Source organism: Microcaecilia unicolor, chromosome 7 (assembly GCF_901765095.1).
Source record: "Microcaecilia unicolor chromosome 7, aMicUni1.1, whole genome shotgun sequence".
Classification (NCBI taxonomy): Eukaryota; Metazoa; Chordata; class Amphibia; order Gymnophiona; family Siphonopidae; genus Microcaecilia; species Microcaecilia unicolor.
This window is the reverse complement of record NC_044037.1, coordinates 119,127,355-119,149,832: the sequence shown is the minus strand read 5'-3', so window position 1 is coordinate 119,149,832 and position 22,478 is coordinate 119,127,355. Positions and strand designations below refer to the sequence as shown.

At 42.9% G+C, this 22,478-nt stretch overlaps 2 protein-coding genes across 3 annotated transcripts in view; one reads left to right on the top strand and one right to left on the bottom strand.

Moving 5' to 3' along the window:
* Positions 1-12,154, top strand: part of CCDC42 (coiled-coil domain containing 42) — a 31,646-nt gene extending 19,492 nt beyond the window's left edge. Inside the window, exons 5-7 of the mRNA XM_030210813.1 lie at positions 10,535-10,756; positions 11,088-11,246; positions 12,029-12,154. Of these exons, the coding sequence (XP_030066673.1) occupies positions 10,535-10,756; positions 11,088-11,246; positions 12,029-12,154 (507 nt within the window). The remainder of the gene's footprint in view (positions 1-10,534; positions 10,757-11,087; positions 11,247-12,028) is intronic.
* Positions 12,155-15,147: 2,993 nt separating this feature from the next.
* Positions 15,148-22,478, bottom strand: part of RNF40 (ring finger protein 40) — a 179,376-nt gene continuing 172,045 nt past the window's right edge. For both annotated transcript variants that reach the window (XM_030209272.1, XM_030209273.1), the window contains exons 18-20: positions 16,278-16,418; positions 15,983-16,084; positions 15,148-15,827 (exon numbers count right to left, since the gene is read on the bottom strand). In XM_030209272.1, coding sequence (XP_030065132.1) covers positions 15,651-15,827; positions 15,983-16,084; positions 16,278-16,418 — 420 coding nt within the window. In that variant the 3' untranslated portion in view covers positions 15,148-15,650. The remainder of the gene's footprint in view (positions 15,828-15,982; positions 16,085-16,277; positions 16,419-22,478) is intronic.

Here is a 22,478-nt window from a genome sequence, read left to right as displayed (position 1 = left end):
AATATATCAAATCCTTTTCCCTTATTCACTCAGAATCAATTTCTTTTCTTAATGTTTTCTATGTTCCTAAATCTTTTTCTGACGTTGGAAAGTTTGGTGGGGAGCCAGTGGGATCTAGTCCTCATGAGAGAATTGATCGGACCACCTTCCTGGAAGACTCCCAAGATGTGATTTCTTTTCAATATACTGTTGTTGTCCCTTTTTCCTCAAATTAAGGAAGTTTTGTCTTGTGGCCATTGTGTAAAGGTGTTTCCAGATGTTTCATGCTTTATGTAGGAATGAAGCAAGCAATTTTTTGCTTTGAGGATACAAGTGCTGGAATTAGGACCTATACTTTTTACAGGTGTCCCTGTAGGTGCTTGGTGACTTTTCAGGACAAAAAATATGTACTCTTTGATCTACTGCATTACAATTAGATACATTTTTATTGGGTCAGAAGAAGGTGTAAAGGGTTGTAGGCTTTATATTTGCATCTTGAATCTGGTATCTTCCCTGTTCCAGGAGGAACATCATTCTCACTCCTATACCAGAGAATCCAAAAACAAGTTTATCAGAAATAAGCAACTATTGTCTGGTAGCATCTATTCTACTGTGTATTAAGATAATGGAGGGATATGTAACAGAGCAATTAGAACATTATCTAACTCAACATGATATTTTACATGACTCTCAATCTGGATTCTGGAAAAACTATAGCACCGAAACTGTAGTAGGCACATTGGTAGCTCAAGGTAAAGCTTTACTTGAGTAGAAATCAATGTGCAATTACTGTTCAATTTGATCTCTGTAGTGCTTTCGGTCTGGTTGATCATGAGTTATTGTTATGGATATTGAATGAATTTGGTATTCAAGGGAAGAATTCTAAGATGGTTTCATGACCTCCTCTCTAATCGCTATATGCAGTGAAAAAGGAGGGAAATTCATCTGAAAGGGGAAAACCTTTCTGTGGAGTCCCTCAGGGATCTCCTGTATCCATTTCATTGTTTAATGTCTTATGGTTCCTTTTCATTTATTTATTTATTTTAATTTATGCATTCTTATATTCCACTATTGTCCAAAAACAAGTTTCGGTTCAAAGTGGCTTACAATTTACATTTTGGTGGAGTTATAATCATGCTTTGCAGTGTGGGACGTCATCTTTAGTTCATGTGGTTATTCAGGGTTATGAGGAGATAGATTAGACAAGAAGGCATCTGTGGCTTTTGTCATTTTTTGTTATGTTTTTGGATTTGTTTATTCATTTGTTTTGCACATGAGGTGGTCTCTATAGGTTGTTGTAGAATTCTTTGAAGAGATAGGTCTTCATTTCTTTCCTGAAATGGAGGAGGTTTGGAGATGCTTCTTATGGCTTTGGTATTGAGTTCCACCCTTTGGAACCCAGGTAGCTAAATCCTGCTGTGTAGATGGTTTTACATAAGTACATAGCATTGCCATACTGGGACAGACCAAAGGCCCATCAAGCCCAGCATCCTGTTTCCAACAGTAGTCAATCCAGGTCACAAATACCTGGCAAGATCCCAAAAAAGTACAAAACATATATGCTGCTTATCCCAGAAATAAGCAGTGGATTTTCCCCAAGTCTTTTTTAATAATGGTCTATAGACTTTTCCTTTAGGAAGCTGTCTAAACCTTTTTTAAACTCCGCTAAGCTAACCGCCTTTACCACATTCTCTGGCCACGAATTCCAGAGTTTAATTACACGTTTCAATGTATCACAATGAATATGCATGACAAAAATTTTCATGACCTGCTCCCTTGTATCCAAATCTGTCTCGTGCATATTCATTGTGGGTATCTGAAAACCTGATTAGCAGGATGTAGCCCAAGGACTGGGATGAAAACTCCTAATCTAAACTGATTATGGAATGGATAATGTCCCCCTACGGAAAGCAACAGCCGTATAATACTGGCCAAGAAGCTTAAGATAGTTGCATTTTATATAGGCTTCTCTGGAGTAGAGTAGCTGACTATTGTAGAAGGCTGAGAACCAGGGGAGCCCAGTTTTAATCCCTCTGTGCTTCCTTGTGATCTTGGATAAGTTACTCACCCCTCCGTTGCCTCAGATACAAACTTAAGAGCCTTGTTTACTAAGCCAAGCTAGAGGCGCATTAGCGTTTTTAGCACAAGCTAACACACCCATAATATTCCTATGGGCATCTACACGGTACACATGCTAAAAGCACTAGTGCACCTTAGTAAACAGGGCACTTACATTGTGAGCCCACCATGGACTGGGAAAATACCTCCTATGCTTGAATATAACTCACCTTGGAAAGGCATGAGCTTAAATGCTTTTACAGAGCACAGCTTCAGGGCTGAGACAGAAAGGATTTCATTCTTATGTTTGGTGGGTCTCCAGGAGTGAGGTGAAGGGGAATGGTATTAAAGAGGCAGAGTTTAACAGGATTTATGCATTGATCACAAGATGTCCCTCCATATATGTTGTCGTACTTGCTACTTCTGGATATGTAGCTTGAGGATGTCTTTTTGTATGTTTAAGCTGCAGTATGAAAAAAAAAAAAAGTGGAAGAAACCCCCTTAACAACAAATCGCAAACAACATCAAAAAGAAGAAGGGGGTAAGCCAATGTTGTTCCAAAACTAATGGTTTATAGACTAAAAGTGACTTGATGCAGAACTGCGTTTTGGTGCCACATGCGACTGCCTCAGGAGTTAGTTGTGCAATCTCTATAAAACAACACAAATAAAAATACAATAAACAACACTTAAAACTTCAAAAATAAAATAAAACAATTATATAACACTAATAAAATACCTACAAATATTAAAAAATGTAAATTCAAATAGAAGATAGACATATATGACAATTAAAAACAAAGACTATAACTTAAAAAGAATGTAGAAAAATACAGATATCAATAAATACATGTATAAATATGATCACTCGCATGTAAAATATGAAATGACACAAATGTACAATTAGTTAACTGTACATTAGTCATATTTCATGTGAGATTGATCTTACTTATATATGTATTTATCAATATCTACATTTTTTTCTAAATTATTTTTAAGTTATATACTCATGTTTACTAAGCCACGCTAGTGGCTGTCTCAGTGCTAAAGCTGACAGAGCCCATTCAAAGTGAATGGGATCTGCCGGCATTAAAGCAAGGACAGCTGCTAGCACAGCTTAGTAAACAGACCTTATAGTCTTTAATTTGTTTTTAGTTGTCATATATTATTGTTATTACATTTATTATTTATATATATATTTTTTTTCTTCCGCCTCAGTACCTGTATACAATATGTAAGCCACATTGAGCCTGCCATGAGTGGGAAAGTGCGGGGTACAAATGTAACAAAAATAATAATAATAATGAGATATGTCTATTTTGTATTTGACTTACCATTTTTAAATATTTGTAGCTATTTTATTAATGTATTATTATTATTTTATATTTGAGGTTTTAAGTGTTGTTTATTGTATTTTTATTTGGGTTGTTTTATATTGTACCACTGAATCCTGAGGGAGACATATGTGGTACTGAAATGCAGTTCTGTGTCATGTCACTTTTAGTCAATAAACCACAAGTTTTGGAACAACATTGGTCTACCCCCTTCTTCTTTTGTTGTTGTAATTTGCAATATAGACATGTATACACTGGATGTTTGCTACAGATTCTAATAGTGTTATACCAAAAAATTGCATAAAAAATAAAATTAACAAATGTTTCTGCATTATTGTCAGATTTTAAACAAACTGGTCTTGAAGCGAATGCTACATACCTGTAGAAGGTATTCTCCGAGGACAGCAGGCTGATTGTTCTCACTGATGGGTGATGTCCACGGTAGCCCCCTCCAACCGAAACTTCACTAGCAAAGGCCTTGCTAGTCCTTGCGTGCCGATGTGCACCGCGCATGCGCGGCCGTCTTCCCGCCCGAAACGGCTCGTGTTCGTCAGTCCCGTATGTAGCAAGACAAAGAGAAGGGAAGACACAACTCCAAAGGGGAGGCGGGCGGGTTTTGTGAGAACAATCAGCCTGCTGTCCTCGGAGAAAGCGAATGCTACATACCTATAGAAGGTATTCTCCGAGGACAGCAGGCTGATTGTTCTCACTGATGGGGTATCCCTAGCCCCCAGGCTCACTCAAAACAACAACATGGTCAAATTGGGCCTCACAACGGCGAGGACATAACTGAGATTGACCTAACAACTTATCCAACTAACTGAGAGTGTAGCCTGGAACAGAATAAACATGGGCCTAGGGGGGTGGAGTTGGATTCTAAACCCCGAACAGATTCTGAAGCACTGACTGCCCGAACCGACTGTCGCGTCGGGTATCCTGCTGCAGGCAGTAATGAGATGTGAATGTGTGGACAGATGACCATGTCGCAGCTTTGCAAATCTCTTCAATCGTGGCTGACTTCAAGTGGGCCACTGACGCTGCCATGGCTCTAACATTGTGAGCCGTGACATGACCCTCAAGAGCCAGCCCAGCCTGGGCGTAAGTGAAGGAAATGCAATCTGCTAGCCAATTAGAAATGGTGCGTTTCCCGACAGCCACTCCCCTCCTGTTGGGATCAAAAGAAACAAACATTTGGGCGGACTGTCTGTTGGGCTGTGTCCGCTCCAGATAGAAGGCCAATGCTCTTTTGCAGTCCAATGTGTGCAGCTGACGTTCAGCAGGACAGGAATGAGGACGGGGAAAGAATGTTGGCAAGACAATTGACTGGTTCAGATGGAACTCCGACACCACCTTTGGCAAGAACTTAGGGTGAGTGCGGAGGACTACTCTATTATGATGAAATTTGGTGTAAGGGGCCTGGGCTACCAGGGCCTGAAGCTCACTGACTCTACGAGCTGAAGTAACTGCCACCAAGAAAATGACCTTCCAGGTCAAGTACTTCAGATGGCAAGAATTCAGTGGCTCAAAAGGAGGTTTCATCAGCTGGGTGAGAACGACATTGAGATCCCATGACACTGTAGGAGGTTTGACGGGGGGCTTTGACAAAAGCAAACCTCTCATGAAGTGAACAACTAAAGGCTGTCCTGAGATCGGCTTACCTTACACACGGTAATGGTATGCACTGATTGCGCTAAGGTGAACCCTTACAGAGTTGGTCTTGAGACCAGACTCAGACAAGTGCAGAAGGTATTCAAGCAGGATCTGTGTAGGACAGGAGCGAGGATCTAAGGCCTTGCTGTCACACCAGATGGCAAACCTCCTCCATAAAAAGAAGTAACTCCTCTTAGTGGAATCTTTTCTGGAAGCAAGCAAGACACGGGAGACACCCTCCGACAGACTCAAAGAGGTAAAGTCTACGCTCTCAACATCCAGGCCGTGAGAGCCAGAGACTGGAGGTTGGGATGCAGAAGCGCCCCTTCATCCTGTGTGATGAGGGTCAGAAAACACTCCAATCTCCACGGTTCTTTGGAGGACAACTCCAGAAGGAGAGGGAACCAGATCTGACGCGGCCAAAAAGGAGCAATCAGAATCATGGTGCCTCGGTCTTGCTTGAGTTTCAATAAAGTCTTCCCCACCAGAGGTATGGGAGGATAAGCATACAGCAGGCCGTTCCCCCAATCCAGGAGGAAGGCATCCGATGCGAGTCTGCCGTGGGCCTGAAGTCTGGAACAGAACTGAGGGACCTTGTGGTTGGCTCGAGATGCAAAGAGATCTACCAAGGGGGTGCCCCACACCTGGAAGATCCGGCGCACTACTCTGGAGTTGAGCGACCACTCGTGAGGTTGCATGATCCTGCTCAACCTGTCGGCCAGACTGTTGTTTACGCCTGCCAGATATGTGGCTTGGAGCAACGTGCCGTAACGGCGAGCCCACAGCCACATGCTGACGGCTTCCTGACAAATTGAGGGTGTATCCTTGCCGGACTATTTGAAGAACCCAACGGTCGGAGGTTAGAAGAGGCCACCTTTGGTGAAAAACTTTCAACCTCCCCCCGACCGGTAGATCGCCCGGCACGGATACCTTGATGTCGGCTATGCTCTGCTGGAGCCAGTCAAAAGCTCGCCCCCTGCTTTTGCTGGGGAGCCGTGGGGCCTTGCTGAGGTGCACGCTGCTGACGAGAGCGCGTTGGGGCTTAGCCTGGGCCGCATGCTGGCGAGAGGGAGGATTGTACCTACGCTTACCAGAAGAGTAGGGAACAGCCCTCCTTCCCCCATAAAAACGTCTACCTGAGGAGGTAGATGCTGAAGGCTGCCGGCGGGAGAATTTGTCGAAAGCGTTATCCTGCTGGTGGAGCTGTTCTACCACCTGTTCGACTTTTTCCCGCCAACTGTCGCACATTGTTCCGCATGTGGATGCTCGTGTAGAGCTGGTAGGACTGAATCTTGGCCACGAGCATAGAGGAATGATAGGCCTTCCTCCCAAAGGAGTCTAAGGTTCTGGAGTCTTTGCCCGGGGGCGCCGAAGCATGCTCTCTAGAACTCTTAGCCTTCTTCAGGGCCAGATCCACCACACCAGAGTTGTGAGGCAACTGAGTGCGCATCAGCTCTGGGTCCCCATGGATCCGATACTGGGATTTGATCTTCTTGGGAATGTGGGGATTAGATAGTGGCTTGGTCCAGTTCGCCAGCAATGTCTTTTTAGGACATGATGCATGGGTACTGTGGACGTTTCCTTAGGTGGAGAAGGATAGTCCAAGAGCTCAAACATTTCAGCCCTGGGCTCATCCTCCACAACCACCGGGAAGGGGATGGCCGTAGACATCTCCCGGACAAAGGCCGCGAAAGACAGACTCTCGGGAGGAGGAAAGCTGCCTTTCAGGGGAGGGAGTGGGGATCAGAAGGAAGGCCATCAGACTCCTCGTCAGAGAAATATCTGATGTCCTCCTCCTCCTCCCACGAAGCCTCACCATCGGTATCAGACACAAGTTCACGAACCTGCGTCTGAAGCCGTGCCCGACTCGACTCCGTGGAAACACGGCCACGGTGGGAGCGTCGAGAGGTGGACTCCCTCGCCAGCATCGGCGAAGCTCCCTCCGCTGACGTTGTCGGGGAGTCTGCCTGGGAGGCGGCCGTAGCCGGTACTGCAAGCGGTACCGATACTGGAGACCTCACCTCAGGCATGGGGCCAGCCGGCGCCTCACTCGACGGTACCGGTGGCGCAAGGCCTTTGCTAGTGAAGTTTCCGGTTGGAGGGGGCTGCCGTGGACGTCACCCATCAGTGAGAACAAGCAGCCTGCTTGTCCTCGGAGAATAGGTTAAAGCCCTTATCATAGCTGGAAAACCCAGCAATGCCATATATCGGACTTTGGCCAACATTTTGCTATAAGCTACTTCCGGGATTCTGTTGATTTATGTACAATCTGGCTCTGCAGTCCCAGTCTCACCTGCCTGCCCTTGGCTCCGTCCGCCACCGGGCCCCCTGCATTAAAATCGGCAGTGTCTCAGCTCCATTTGGAAAGGCAGATCGCCTCCCTTTGGGCCCTCCCTGTGTCCTGCCCTCACGGAACTGGAGGGTTACGTCAGACGAAGGCGGGACACAGTGAGGGAAGGTCCGAAGGGAGGTGATCTGCCTTTCCAAATGGAGCTGAGGCGCTGCCGATTTTAATGCAGGGGGACTGGTGGCGGACAGAGCCAATGGCAGGCTGGTGAGACCGGGGATTGCAGTGGGGGGGGGCGAGGGCGAGGGCGAGGGCATAGGCGGGGGGGGGGGGGGGGGGGGGGGGGAATCGGCAGGGGAGGGCGCCCTTGCCCTGGGCCCGGCTTAGTCTCTCAGCGGCCCTGAGAAAGTCATGGTAGTCATAGGTTTGTAAGATAGTGACTACTTCATTAATCATGGGGATATTCCTGTCCTATCAGAATGCACATTCAGTAGGCCCATTTGAAAAGAAACTCCCTAAATCTTTCTGAGCCTTCAAATTACCATTCTATTTGAAGCTTAGGACAAATAGAGGACCCTAGAGGCACTTTATCGTTTTTAGCGCGCACTAACCATGTAAATGGCCATAATATTCCTATGGGCGTCTATACGGTTAGTGTATTCTAATTTTAGTACTAGCTAAAAACGCTAGCGCACCTTAGTAAACAGGGCCCAAAGTGGCTATTGACATTCTACACCCTCTTAAACATTTTTCACGTTAGTGCATCAGATTTGCATGCATTTAAATTAAGAGGGATTTTTTTCACTCACATCTTTCAAAGGAAGAATGTTTTATTGGGAGTGGGGAAGAAAAATCATAGCTCCCCCCCCCCCCCCTCAAAAACAAAACAAACTGAAAAGCAATATTTTGATGTCTTCATCCTTGTGAGTCAAGATTGGTAGAAGCACCTTATTAACAATTACAACTTTGAATCTATTGGGATTGGTCTTCTCTACCAACTTTGCTCACCTAGATTTCTTTCTGTTATATAAACTGCTTTCCTAGTATTGGAACATCAAGGCAAGTTACATTTAGGTCATGGTCACAGTTAGGAGGAGGGGAGAGAGAAGAGGAGGCAATGTCCTCCCATATGCTGCAGTTGCCGCTTCTTCAACCTGGGTGAAAAGATCATCTCTGTGATGGATCGTGGGCTAGGAAAGTGTTGATCATGCGAACATAGGGTGCATGTATTCAAACGCTATCAGGCACAGGTTCTTGGCAATTTGGGCTATAGCAGGTTGAAAAGCAGCATGGCTGGAGGTGGTATGCTGTGGCAGATGCAAGAGGTGAACAGCTACTGCATCACCAAAAGAGATATGCTGGGAGCCATGGAAACTGAGGTGAGGGTGAGGAAAAGGAAAGGGAGTGCACAGGGAGGGTAGGGGATGCACAAGGAACAGAGTGTATAGGGGAAGGGTGAGGAGAGATAGAAAAACTACCAAGAAGGAAGAGAGAGGCAAGCATCATGCCAGGATGAAAGAGAAAAAGTAGACAGAGTGAAAGTGTGTGCCCAGGAGGAAGGGAACAAGAGAGAGATAAGAGGGGAGGGTGTGAGAAGAGGGAAGATGAAAAAGGGAGTCAAACTGATGGGAAAAGAAATGGTAAAAAGTGAGAGGGAGCATGAGGAGGGCTGGAAAGAGGAGAGGGAGAAAGCCATGTTCAGGATTCCCAGGTTTATTTATATTTTTGATTTTCAACACTCCTGCCACTCCCCCAGTCACAGTTTGGACACTGGGAACTTTATGCTGTTCCTGGTGTGTAGTAGGCTGGATGTTTACTTTACTTCCCATTTTTGAATCAGTGTTATTGTTTTAATTTTTTTCATTGTTATTCATACTTGTGAGGTGTTCATTCTATTTCTTTGGGCCTACCTTGAAGCCCAAAAAACAACAAACCTTTTTCTTACTAAATAACCTGGCATTTTGTGACAAAACTGGGTTTTAAGCGTTTAAACTGTATTGATTATTTCTTGAAGTGTGTTTCGCCAGTTTGGCCAGCAGGTGGTGCATATTTATGTTTAAAGCTGTTACAGAGAAAGCCTGTTACTTCTTTAGTTAACACAGATAAGAGGTAACTTGCAATGATGTGGCCAGCTACTTTTAAAAGTTGTTGTCCTGGGCTCTGATTGGCCCAGGAGCTCAATTAATTTAGGATGTAATGGCTTTTTTCGTCCAGTCTTAGCCAGGGAGAAGAGAGAAAGATCTCTTTGCTGAGGCCCTGTGAATAGTTATATTTGATAACCTGTGAGCAGCTATATGTCCTGAGCTCCACGGGTACTATTTAGATAGTAAACAAATGTTTAGTGCTATAATTGATCCATGTTTCAGTTACCTGTTTATTGTTTTGCTGATTGCACCTTTTCTGTTCATTGTTCTAATTTTTTCATGACATTAAACATTTTAGTTATTGCCTCTGCTTGTCTGGACTAAGAGTCCTGGTGGTTTGTGTGTTAGATCTGTGAGTGCTTTCTAGGAACTTGGGACCACTGGGAATGGGGCCCTCAGTAACCTAGAAATCACTGGGGATAATTTGAGAGCGGGAACCTTGCACAGAGGCAGTTGGGACCCAGTCGGTGGGAGGAGGTTCATCGCATAGAGCACAAGTGGCAGGTGGACTTGAGCTGCGCTGGGACTAGACCCTCTAAGTGGTCACGGGGTAGCCCCAGGCAGGTGGCTACGCGTTTCATAACATTTCTTTCTTCATTTGATTTGTTTAACCTCACTGCGCTCTCACAGTAACTATATTTTTCTTCTTTCTTTTTCACACATACACTTAGGAGAGTCAGCTCCACTGTTTTCAGCTTATGTTAGATGTGTCAGATTCATTTTGTCTTACAACTCTATGAATTTCATCATAAAGTCATGAAGCAGAAATATTTCTATCTTACTACCAACATTAGACTTGACCAGGGCCTGTCTGTCTCAAGAGTCTTCCACTCTGCTCCACTGTGTCACTAAGGAGCTCATTTTCAAGGCACTTAGACTTACATTTCATAGGTTTCTATATAACTTTGTAAGGCTAAGGGCTTTGAAAATACGAACATATATACTTGAGCTGCTCAGATGTTCACAAGGCTACTTCCTATTGCCTCAGTATTTTGGTATTTCAAATTCTATGCTCTGCAGCCTGTTAAGAGGCTCAGGTACTATTCTCAACTGATCTACAATGACCCTCTCCTCACATTTTAGTTCCAGGAGGTACATGAGGTGATTGGTCGCTACCATACTCTACAAGCAACCCATGAGGATTTGCAGCAGTCAGCACAAGAGGCACAAGAGAAAACTGAGCAGGCACGAGGCCAACTTGCACGCTATGTGGAAGAGAAGAATGATGCCATCCTGGAATTTAACAATGAGCTGGCACTGCTACAAACACGACTGGACCATGCCCAAAGCGAGGTCATTGTTTGGGTAAGAAGAATGGTGGGAGGTTTTCATGCTTTCTCAGGCCAAGTCCGTGCATCATTTCATCATGGATGGGCAGTGAAAAAATGTTTTTTCCTGTTCCAGAACAAATATCATCAAAAATGCTCACTCATTGCAAAGAATTGCACACTATATGTAAAGAGGCGAGCAGTTCTTAAAGTGTGCACACTATGTGAAAAAGGACACAATCTTCTTCCACACAGTATGCACTCTTTAAGAAAAGTGTACACTATTATTAGTAAACATTTAATCACAAACAGCCCATTCCTACTATCATAGTTCTCTATGTCTTTTGTTTCTATCTCCCTTCAACCAGGAATCCCGTTGGGCTCATATCCAGAATACTGCTGCCAAGAAGACACTGTTACTGGGCACCATAAAGATGGCAACACTTAACCTCTTCCAGACAATTGCTAAGCAAATGAAGGAGAGCACCCAGGTGGAGGTGGATGATACCCCAAGACAGCTAGATCTGGTATACTCAAACTCCTTTCCCCAGTCATATGTTTCACTAAGTTATAGACTCCTCTCAGTTGAAGCCTTCTCTAAATCAATACATGACACTGTTTGCAATCTATGACAAAAAGAAGCAAGTCTCTCTGAATCCTCTCCCCTCCAGTTCCAAACTTTCTGTCACAAGGTCTCCCTTCCTTGGTCACCGATTTCTCCAATATCACAGGACTCCCCTTCCCATCAGACTCTACTAAGTTACAAGACCTCCTGAGCAGAAAATCAAAGATAGTGTGGTTTCTGTTCCTTCACATATAGTAACATAGTAGATGACGGCAGAAAAAGACCTGCACGGTCCACCCAGCCTGCCCAACAAGATAAACTCACATGTGCCATTTTTTGTGTATACCTTACCTTGATTTGTACCTGTCTTTTTCAGGGCACAGACCGTACAAGTCTGCCCAGCACTATCCCCACTCCCAACCCACCAAGCCCCGCCTCCAACCACTGGCTCTGGCACAGACGTATAAGTCTGCCCAGCACTATCCCCACCTCCCAACCACCAGCCCTGGTGGTTGGGAGATTCAGGACAATAGGAGTTATCAGACGAATCCTTGAACTGATAAGGAGTCAATGATGTTGCCCTTGTTAGATCTGATGGCAATCAAGATCAAATGCAAAGTGCTTCAATATTCAGTCGACGAAGGGAGTTCTAAAGGCCTGAAAGTATTAATTCAGCCTCGGTCACAGAAGTACCTTCTGTATGTCTTCCACATAGATGCTCACCTGACTCTTTGCCTTCTCCAGATCGAGCAGTACATTCATGACTTAACAGACATCTGGACAGAGGTGAACAAGAAGACAGCTTCTCTCCATACGACAGGAAGCCCAACACACTTGTCCATTCTAACACAGGCAGGAGGAAACATATAACTTTCCGGCTGGGTACAAGCGGGAAGAGTGTAACTTTCCACACCCTTGTGTCCCACAGCAATGAAGGAAGCAGAGGGGACTCCTGTGAGCACATGCACCCTTATTAAGTCTACCAGAGAAAAAACGAATTGAAATCTACAAAATATATTTTTGTGTGTTACTGTATTTCTGTGCTTTGAATTCATTATTTACATTTTCTCATTATCATTCCAGAGGAGAAATATTAGGAAATGTCTCTCCACTCCCACTGGTGCCAGGAGACAAGGAGGGGGGCACAGCATGGAGAAATTGGTCGCTGTACTCTGGTTCTTTTGCTCCATGAAACACCATCCTCACTTCACTGTCTGTATCAGGCTGCAGCTCACTTTGCCCAGTATTAGTTGTAAGTGTATGCAAGTTGTTACAAGCACCCTCCCCATTTGGAATTCTAAATTAAATGTGCACAGATAAAGAGGATCAATAGAAAAAGGATCAAAGACCAAGTCCTTCCCCCCCCCCCCCCCCCCCCTCCCTTCCCATCTTCTGGCTGGCTAAGCATGCCACTCACATGAGTCAGCTAGGAGGGAATTTGGCTCTCCCTCTCCTCCCCCAACAATCTTTAAATTCTAACTTCCTCCCACAGCATAATCTCTAATCTCCTTCCCTCTCCTCAGGCCTCTATTCTCACATCCCTCCTGTCTGGCAGGAGGAGAGTGTCACTTGACACACTATCAGATTCCTTTGCTGTACTTTTGCACAGCTCAACGTTGTACTACTATTAAATCAGACAGTACCTGTTAGATATCACACTATTTTCCCCAGGCCTACCAGCTCATTGGCTAATACTCTCCTGTCTGTTTTTGCTCTCTGTGGCTTGCCCATTGCCTGTAGCTTTCAGTTGCTCGCTTATTTACTCATGGCTGTCTGCAGCTTGCTCAGCATCTGTCTCCTTTGTGTCCTCACTCATTTGCCTCGCTGCTTACATTTCATTTGTCTGTGTTTCACTTCCTAGTTGTGAGATTCAATCGCTGGTGGTAATCCACTCACTGTATATTATTCACATGCATCTACAGTGGCTGTTTGTTCTAGCTCTATTCATAGCTAACTGGCTACAATTTACTTGTTCAGGCTCTCTACATCTTACTCACCAACTGTTGGGACTGATGCAGAAAGCTATGCGCCAACAGCTGGAGCATGCAGCTTTTAAGGCAAGCTTCCCACAGAAGTTACAGTCTTGATGCAGTAAGCAATCAGCGTGCAAATTACTGCCATGTTAAGTGTGTACTGTCAGAAAAAAAACATGCACAGGACCGCAGTAAGCTGCCACTCATTGCTAAAACGTTTATTTTCCTGTCAGTACCTGAATAGTGACTGGCAAGTGAGCCATAAAAAAAAAAGCTGCTAGCTCCATTTGCCCCCCCCCCCCCCCCCCCCCCCCCCCCCCATCACAAATTAGCCCTGGCAGTCTATCAGCCTGACCAAACAAGCCTTGGTAGTCTACTGGCCATTACCCTCCCCAACAAGCCCTAGTAGTCTACTGCCTCACCTTCCGCCTAATCCTTCTCCCCCGATACAGAAAAATAAACCCCTGGACTCTCTCCACTCACTTTAAAAAGCTGAAAGGCACACACTTTCTCCTGACTCTAGTGCTGCCATCATTCAAAATGTCAACTCTTGACCCTAGCAGTGCATTGTAACGAATCACAATGGATCAGTCTACCAAATAAGGCAACCTTTATTTGGTAGACTGACCTCTAACAGGGTGACTCAATGCACTTCTAGGGGTAGTTTATCAAATAAGGCAATACTTGTTGCCTTATTTGGTAAACTAACCTCTAATGATGCACTGGACTGCACCGCTGGGGGTTAGACGCCACCATTTTTAATGAAGGCAGCACCAAAGGCAGGAGCAAATGGGCATCATTCCTGCCTTTCAACTTTTTAAGGTGGGTGAAAAGGGTCAGGGGAGGGACACTAGTCTAATCAATCAGGATGTGTTAGGGGGGGGTTCATTTTGGGTGGGGGGGGGGGAAGATTGCAGGAAATGCAGATTCTGTCATCAGATTGGTTCACTAGTCATCTGAGATGAATTACTGAACTTCACCTCAGATGACCCACAAGGCAAGCCGTACACTACCTCAGCCTTAGCATTACAACCTGGCTGTTGCAATCAGCCTGTCAGTCTTTTCAAAAATTCTCTATATCACAGCATTTTACTTAATAAACTACATTTCCATGTATTTTAATACTGTGGTGCTAATCTTAAATTAGGGTCCATGCTGCATTATCTTTAGCATAAAACACTTCTCTGCATCGCACAGCCATATAAATGCACGTAGTCTTCTCAATAACCTCACGCTTCTGCCCATGCTAGCTTTCTTCATCAGCTCCTGTGTCTGCATCTCACTTGTCTCTGCCTACCATTCACTTGCTCTCCTATCATTCAGTGGGCTCCCTGTGACTCTCTGGCTACGTCTATACCTCATTTGCTGGGTGTAGCTAGCTTGCTGCTTATGGCTTCTTCACTATTTGGCCTCACTTAATGGTTAAGACTATGAGGCATATTTTCAAAGCACTTAGCCTCCCAAAGTTCCATAGAAACCTATGGAACTTAGCCTCCCAAAGTGCTTTGAAAATATGCCTCTATATATCATACACTGGTTTTGGCTGCCTATATTTCTTGTGCTGTTACTCTTAGACTGACTGGTCAGTCTGCCTTCTCATGCAGGCAAAAGGCATACCTTGGTTTTCCCCAAAAGTGCACAAGGGTAAAATTATAAGTATGGCATGAACATTTTGCATACATTCTGTAACCTCCATGAACCAATCCAGCTGTTCCTTTAGTTATAATCTGTTTTCACATTGCTAAAGTGAGAAGCTTTAAGCCATACATTAGGTAAAAATTATAATAGCCCCTAAACCCTTGGTACAAATGAAATGTAGAGGACTTTGCAAAACACCACAAAATGGGAAAAATCGCTAGAGCTAAAGAATAAAAACAACACACAGAAATGGAAGCTTTTGAAAACCTATCCAGATTTTATGTATTCTGGTGAACAGACACAGGCATGAGAAGAATTAGACACTTCTCTCATCTGCTTTGCCCGTGAAATCAGTTCCTGCCTTGTAGGGTCACTTCCTCCCAATGATTTATACTGAAAGCAGGAAAGAAAAAAACGCATTTTCAAAACAACAAACAAAAGTTATCAAAGTTTATAGGCGACTGCTGGGAGTTGATAAATTATCATCATCCTCATGGTCCCTTTCTTAACCCTTTATATTTACAAAGGAACAAAAATATCCATTTCCAAAGAGATAAAGTGCCTGCTGCTGAAAGGCTCCAGGGATAAACTAAATTTGGTTCTAGGCTCACAAGAGAAGAGAGTGGCGGTCACTTCACTGACATCAAATGCAGGCTCCAAAGATCATGCTATTTAGACAAAGGTGAAGCTTAAAGTTTGTGAGAGCACTGATGAAAATGCAGTCTCTGGGGCACAGTCAGTCATGTAGACTGGGATCAACTGATATAGATGCGGTGGAAATCGTGGGCTCCAAAGGCAGCATTACATTTGGGGCATTTCCGCTGACGGGTATCATAGCGTGTCTTGACACACTCGAAGCAGAAAACATGGAAACATTTGGTGAGGACAGCATCTTTCTTGCGGGTGTTACAACATGGACATGTCAGCTTGGCCTGGACAGGGAGATAAAATAGAGGGTGAGAAGATTTTATTCATAAGGGTGCCATATTTTTAAATAGATCTTTTCTTGAGTCCTAATTTAATTCCTGGGAAGCTATAAGGATAGGGGAGAAAGCCCCACAGGTTTCCTGCTCCCCTATTCACTTACTTTGTATTCTTTGATCTCCTCCTGCAAGATCTCATCTGCATCTGCATAAACTTCTACCTTCTTCTGCTTCTCCAACTTACGCCGCAGACGAGAAATGTCCTCCTAGAAGGTAAAGGGGAAGGAGAAGGTTAATGCCCAAACCATGACAATGACAGCGAAGCAAAACATATAGAAAGGGGAAAAGAGGGAGGAATAGAGAAGAGAAGAGACTAAGAGCAAGACACACGAGAGAGGCAAACACACTAATGCAGTGTGTGTTAACAGAGAATAAAGCAAGTTTGTGTTTCCCTGATACCTGGGCTCGTTTGAGGGTGAAGGACTCCTTCTCCTTAGCTGTGCGGTTCTCAGACATGAAAGTTTGAATCTGTTTCACTTTGCACTGGACATTCTCTAGCTGAACTTTCAGGTCCTCAGCTAGTTGGGCAGCTTCCACTGCCTGCAAGAGACAAAAATGGTAAATAAGGGGGCATTATGCTTGTATCCACTAAGCTTCAGTTGTGTAGTGGGGTTACCAGCACTCCACTGACGAGACCCTCCTATATAGAAAAATCATGTTAGAGTTTAAAAGGAAATTTAAATTTTTATGTCCTGCCACCACCATCCTTTCTTTCCTCCATCCAATCCAGACTGAAAAATAAAGTTTAGATATATGAAGGTTATGAACTAGCTCCATTTCAAAGTGGACTCTATTTATTTTGTGGCTCACTGCTTTGCTCCTCAAAAAGGAGCAGAACACGATGACAACAAGATCTAGCTGATAGCACAAAATGGACATCCCCTCAGTGATAAAACTAGAGGGGGAGGTATCAGAGTAAACTGGCTTGTGAGGATAAGATATCAGAAGGGGAACTAGCTTAGTGGGAGACAGGGGATGTGGGGTATGAGGGAGAAAGAGGAGTTTTACAAGAAGTGTGTGGGGGGGGGGTGGAGTATTTTTAAAATAGGATGCAAGAGGGGAGTAACAGTTGGGTGTGCGTGTAGCGTAAATGTTATTACATTTCTGTATAGCCTTCATTGGGCATGGTACAATGCAAAGCAATTCACAAGAAGAAGCGATGCAAAAACAGAAGAAACAAATCTTAGCAAGAATATAGATTGTAGAACAAAACAGCGAATTCGACTAAAAAATGGACGATGCTCCAGGTAAATAAAACCACACTATTTATTGATCGATGAACAAGACTCAACACAGCTGTGTTTCGGCCTATGAGACTCCTGCATCAGGAGTCTAATTTCAAAACAGCATATAAAAACAATGAGTAACAAACAAACAAAATATAATGCTAAATATTGACACAGTAATTAGTATAATAAATAGTGAAGTAAAAAGTGAAATAAAAATACTTGCAAAGGAAGGACATTTATAAACAATTTGTTAAATGATATTGCAAACATCTAATATAATAATTTGCTCCTGCAACGTTCCAATGTATCTACCTGCGTTCGTAACCATTTCCTGACGTCACTAGCCCGCACTAGAAGCCTGCTTGTCTGACGTCTTTCTCATAGAACATCCAATTTTGGACGTCCTTAATTGCTCATTGCAGAAACGTCCAAAATTTGAACGTCCTCTACTGCCCCGCCACAGAAACGTCCAAATTTTGGACGTCCTCAACTACTCCGTCGCTATACCTCCGACACCCCCTAGAAATTTGGCTGTCCCTGCAACTGATGAGAAAAGGGGGAATTGATATGGAAGGGAGTGCCCACACACTGTCTCACACAGACACTCATTATATACCCTGATTTTTGGTAATGGTTCTGTTAACAACATAATTACAATTACATCATCATTATCCTAGCGCCAGTTTCATTTCTTTCAGAACCGGGCCTTTTTTTTACTAGTCATCAATATTTGTCTAAGAAAGACGTATATTACATCCACATCTTGAAGTATTTGTGTAAATAGCATCTTATGAATTACATTTTAGATACATTGTGATTATCAAGGTCTTTCTCAATGTAAAAACTAAATAAAAACAATAATAATGTATATATATGAATTAGTAATGTCTAAATCTTTCTTGATGTAAGAAAACAAAAGTACTATTACCTTTTATGATCAAAAAATTCACTTGTGTCTAATAAAGAAAATATGTGCATGTATCAATTAACAAAGAAATGACCTGACATTCAAGCAAAAGATTGTTGCAGAAACATTTACAGTTCTATGATAACAAAATGTTGTGATACGGTAGATCAAGCTTGAAATGTATGGAACTTAAAGTATTTGGAACCGAAGTGTTTGAAAACGATTGGTGCCCAACAGGTAAACACCAGGATGTTATTAATGCATATTATATTAGTAGTGAACTTACAGTTTTTAAAACCGAATGGTGCCCAAAAGTTAAAGATGTTGTAAGTGCACATTCTGCTAGTGGTGAACTATATCTTCATTAAATTGATGGTATTGAAATGGAGCTGCAGCGTCTTATACTTCAAACTGAAGTAGTGCTGTGCAAGAAAATATTCTTTAAAATGGTGCCAAAATAAACAAAGGTAATACACAAGTAGGATAGCTGTATTGTACAAAACCAGCTCTCTGCTTTTGCATATAGTGTATCATTTAAAGTATTTCTGTTCCACATAAGGCGTCTCTTATAAATTATAGTGCCGTAGTTTATCCTCATATTGCATTTAAACACCGCCGTGTATTCTTGAAGGGTGACTTCGCTCTTGCTAAGGTTAACGCTAAAGCAAAAAAATCCTCCTCTGGCCCTTTCTTAAGAAAGTAGCATTCTCTACATAAAGTGCACTGTATCGTAAAACTCTGTCTTAGCAGGTGCTATAAAAACTCAAACTACGTGGGAAAAAAAAAGCTTACCTCTTAAAAACTTTTCTAATCTCTAGAGTAGAACCGGATTGAAAAATGTAAACAGAACAGTCGTTTGTCATTCTATTTAAAAGGCGCCAATTGTGACGGTGCTGATGACATCACAACTGTTTGAAGGCATGGTTTCATAAAATTAAATAAACTAGATCAAGATCTCAAAAAAACTTGGAAAAGTATTAACAGACAAAGTAATGGGCAAGAAGAATTAGGGTGAGAAATATAATTACGAAAAAACCAGAAGTGACGTTTGTGATGAATATTCATAAATTGAACGCTGACAGTGGGATCGAGTGACTATATAAAGGTGACAGATAATAAAAATCAAAACATTGTAAATAAATTATGGCAAGAAACATGTTTAACAGATATATAACGTGATGTCATGACATATGTTTAAATACATTACCAAAATATTGTGTGGAGAATATCTTATATAATAAAACTCACCCTCAACGTTCTGGAGACACTGACGTCACTTCCTTCAAAACGGGCTCGAAGGGTTCGTGGTGGTGAAGCCACCGAAATCATCGAAGTCTCGGGGCCCCGCCCTCATGTCAAACGTGATGACATCGAGGGCGGAGCAAAGGCATTACACACCGAGGGCGGAGCAATGGCGTACAGTGCATTCAGGAGGTGCGGAGCAATGGCGTCAGAACGACGAAGGGGTCGGTAGGTAGATAGGGAGGGAGGGAGAAGGGGGGGTGTTGGGGAGGAAAACCTTGCTAGCGCCCGTTTCATTTGCTCCAGAAACAGGCCTCTTTTACTAGTTATAAAATAAGAAATAAGACCAGGGTGAACAGCGTGTGTGTATGTTTGAAGTAAAACGTGTACAAAACAATAGTTCTCCAATATATAAGACAGGGTGAACAATGTGTGTGTGTTTGAAAAAGCGTGTTCAAAACAATGATTCGCTGATATAGGAATCTAAGTGGCAATAGATAAAAACTAAAGGAGCCAAAACTAATAAAAGTTACATCCTTAAGGCTAAGGAAAGTGTCATGTTATATATCTATTAAACATGTTTCTTGCCATAATTTATTTATGCAATTTATTTAGCTACAGTTCTACCTATAGGCACTAGCACATTTAAATTTATACACAATGTTTGATTTTTATTATCTGTCACCTTTATATAGTCACACGATCCCACTGTCAGTGTTCAATTTATGAATATTCATCACAAACGTCAACAGCTTGGGGAGAAACCTTACAGTTTATAGGTCCCCAGACTTATTTCACATAAAATTTTAACTGCCAGACCCTCAACCATTCTTCTAACGTTCGGAGATCCCTTCTCATCGTTTCTACTCCTTCCAGAGTATCCACTCTATTGGCTATTTTCGTGTCATCCGCAAAAAGGCAAACCTTTCCTTCCAACCCTTCAGCTATATCTCCCACAAATATCAAACATATAAACGGCAAGTGACCGACTCACCTACAAATGCGTAGAGTCGGAACGCTGAGAGTGTAGAAGTCCAAGCCCCGCCTCCACAAGTAGTATAGCTCAATAGGGAGGAGGGCTTGGACATGGGCGTGGAAATCGGAGGAGGAGGGAGCAGGGAGGGAAGGAGGGGCGGAACTGAGGGAAACAGACGCTGGGGGGAGGGCAGGGGAGAGAGCAGGGTTGGTGGATGGGGGGAGGCCATAGGAAAACAAAAAACTAGTCCGTTGTTACGGGCTTCACAGCTAGTATTAAACAGAATAGGCCCCAGCACCGACCCCTGAGGAACTCCACTGCTCACCTTCCTTTCCTCCGAGCAGATTCAATTTACCACCACTCTCTGCCACCTGTCGGTCAAACAGTTTCCAGTTCACCACTTTTGGTCCTAAATTCAACCCTTTCAGCTTATTCACGAGTCTTCTGTGGGGGACCGTATCAAAGGCTTTGCTGAAACCCAAGTAGATTACATCTAGCGCACGTCCTTCATCCAGTTCTTTGGTCACCCATTCAAAGAAGTCAATAAGATTCGTTTGGCAAGATTTTCCTTTGGTAAAGCCATGTTGCCTCGGGTCCTGTAACACATTGGCTTCTAGAAAGTTAACTATCCTTTCTTTTAGTAGCGACTCCATTACTTTTCCTACCACCGACGTGAGACTTACCGGTCTGTAGTTTCCCACTTCTTCCCTGTCTCCACTTTTGTGGAGAGGGACCACATCTGCTCATCTCTCATTTAAGAGTAGCTCCTCTTTCCTCTCTACACTTCCCTCCTATCATGCTGCTTTTTGTCTCGCTTCCTTTAGTTGCCCTTTCTTTTCCCATTTCCACATCCTCTTTACCCTTCTTACCCCCTCTCCCATATATTCAGACTGTCTCCTTTCTTTTCCTTTCTCCCAGGCTCCAAATTCTCTTACCATCTCTTCTCCCTTTCACTCTAAGGATAGGATAGAGCAACAGCTTTGGGATACTGAGCAAGCTTGCCCTCCATGTCTGTGATCCTGTCTCTTTGGCACTTTAAATAAAAAGTAATCTCCATGGTGTTGTTATAGCCTCAGCAACACTAGTTAATTGAAAAGATTCCAGCATGGCAACTTTTGTATCCAAGTATCCAATTTCTTTTTTTTTTTCAATTTTTTATTTATAAGTTTATAATCTTTACAAGCATATTCAACTTGAACAGGTAAATTCAGACAGAAATAGTTCTATACCAAAAATTCAATTTCTTATATTAGCCCTCCATTAGTAGAGGGGGGAGAACCTACTCAGATGATGAGTTTTAAAAAAGAAAAAATAACAAATCAGGAAGGCTTAACACAATTATCCACTATTCTTTTTTACAAACATCCTCAAATCTTGGATCAAACAGTGTAAATCCTGGGAAAATCATAATTTCTTTTGATCAACAAATTGTTTCAAATGTTCAGGGAGAAAAAAAACATATTTAGTTCCCAGATATTTAATATTACATTTACAAGGGTAATTAAGATTAAATGTTGCACCTAAAGCAATAGTCTCTGTTCTTAATGCCAGAAAAGCTTTTCTTCTCTCTTGCGTTTGCTTGGTGACGTCTGGGAAAACCCATATTTTCTCTCCATAAAATGGAGTTTTTAAATTCTTCAAAGCTAGTCTTCTCACTGCCTCAAGATCTTGATCAAAGGTGAATGATACTAACAATGTTTGTCTATCTGTAACCGAGGTTAAAGATGTTTCCAGGATATCAGAAATATTCAATTCTCTTTGAGCATGAGGTAAATTTGTAAAGCCTCCTTATTTCCTTTAGTGGGCAAATAATAAATCTTGTTTAAAGGTGGAATCATTTCAGCAGTAAATTTCAGGTTTTCAATAAGGTATCGTTTAAATATTTCAAGAGGGGTATAAACTGGAGTACGAGGAAAGTTCAATAATCTAAGATTTAACCTACGATTAAAGTTCTCATAGGCCGAAACACAGCTGTGTCTTGTTCATCGATCAATAAATAGTGTGGTTTTATTTACCTGGAGCATCGTCCATTTTTTAGTCGAATTCGCTGTTTTGTTCTACAATCTATATCCTTGCGAAGATTTGTTTCTTCTGTTTTTGCATCTCTTCTTCTTGTGAATTGCTTTGCATTGTACCATGCCCAATGAAGGCTATACAGAAATGTAATAACATTTACGCTACTCGCACACCAAACTGTTACTCCCCTCTTGCATCCTATTTTAAAAATACTCCCCCCCCCCACACTT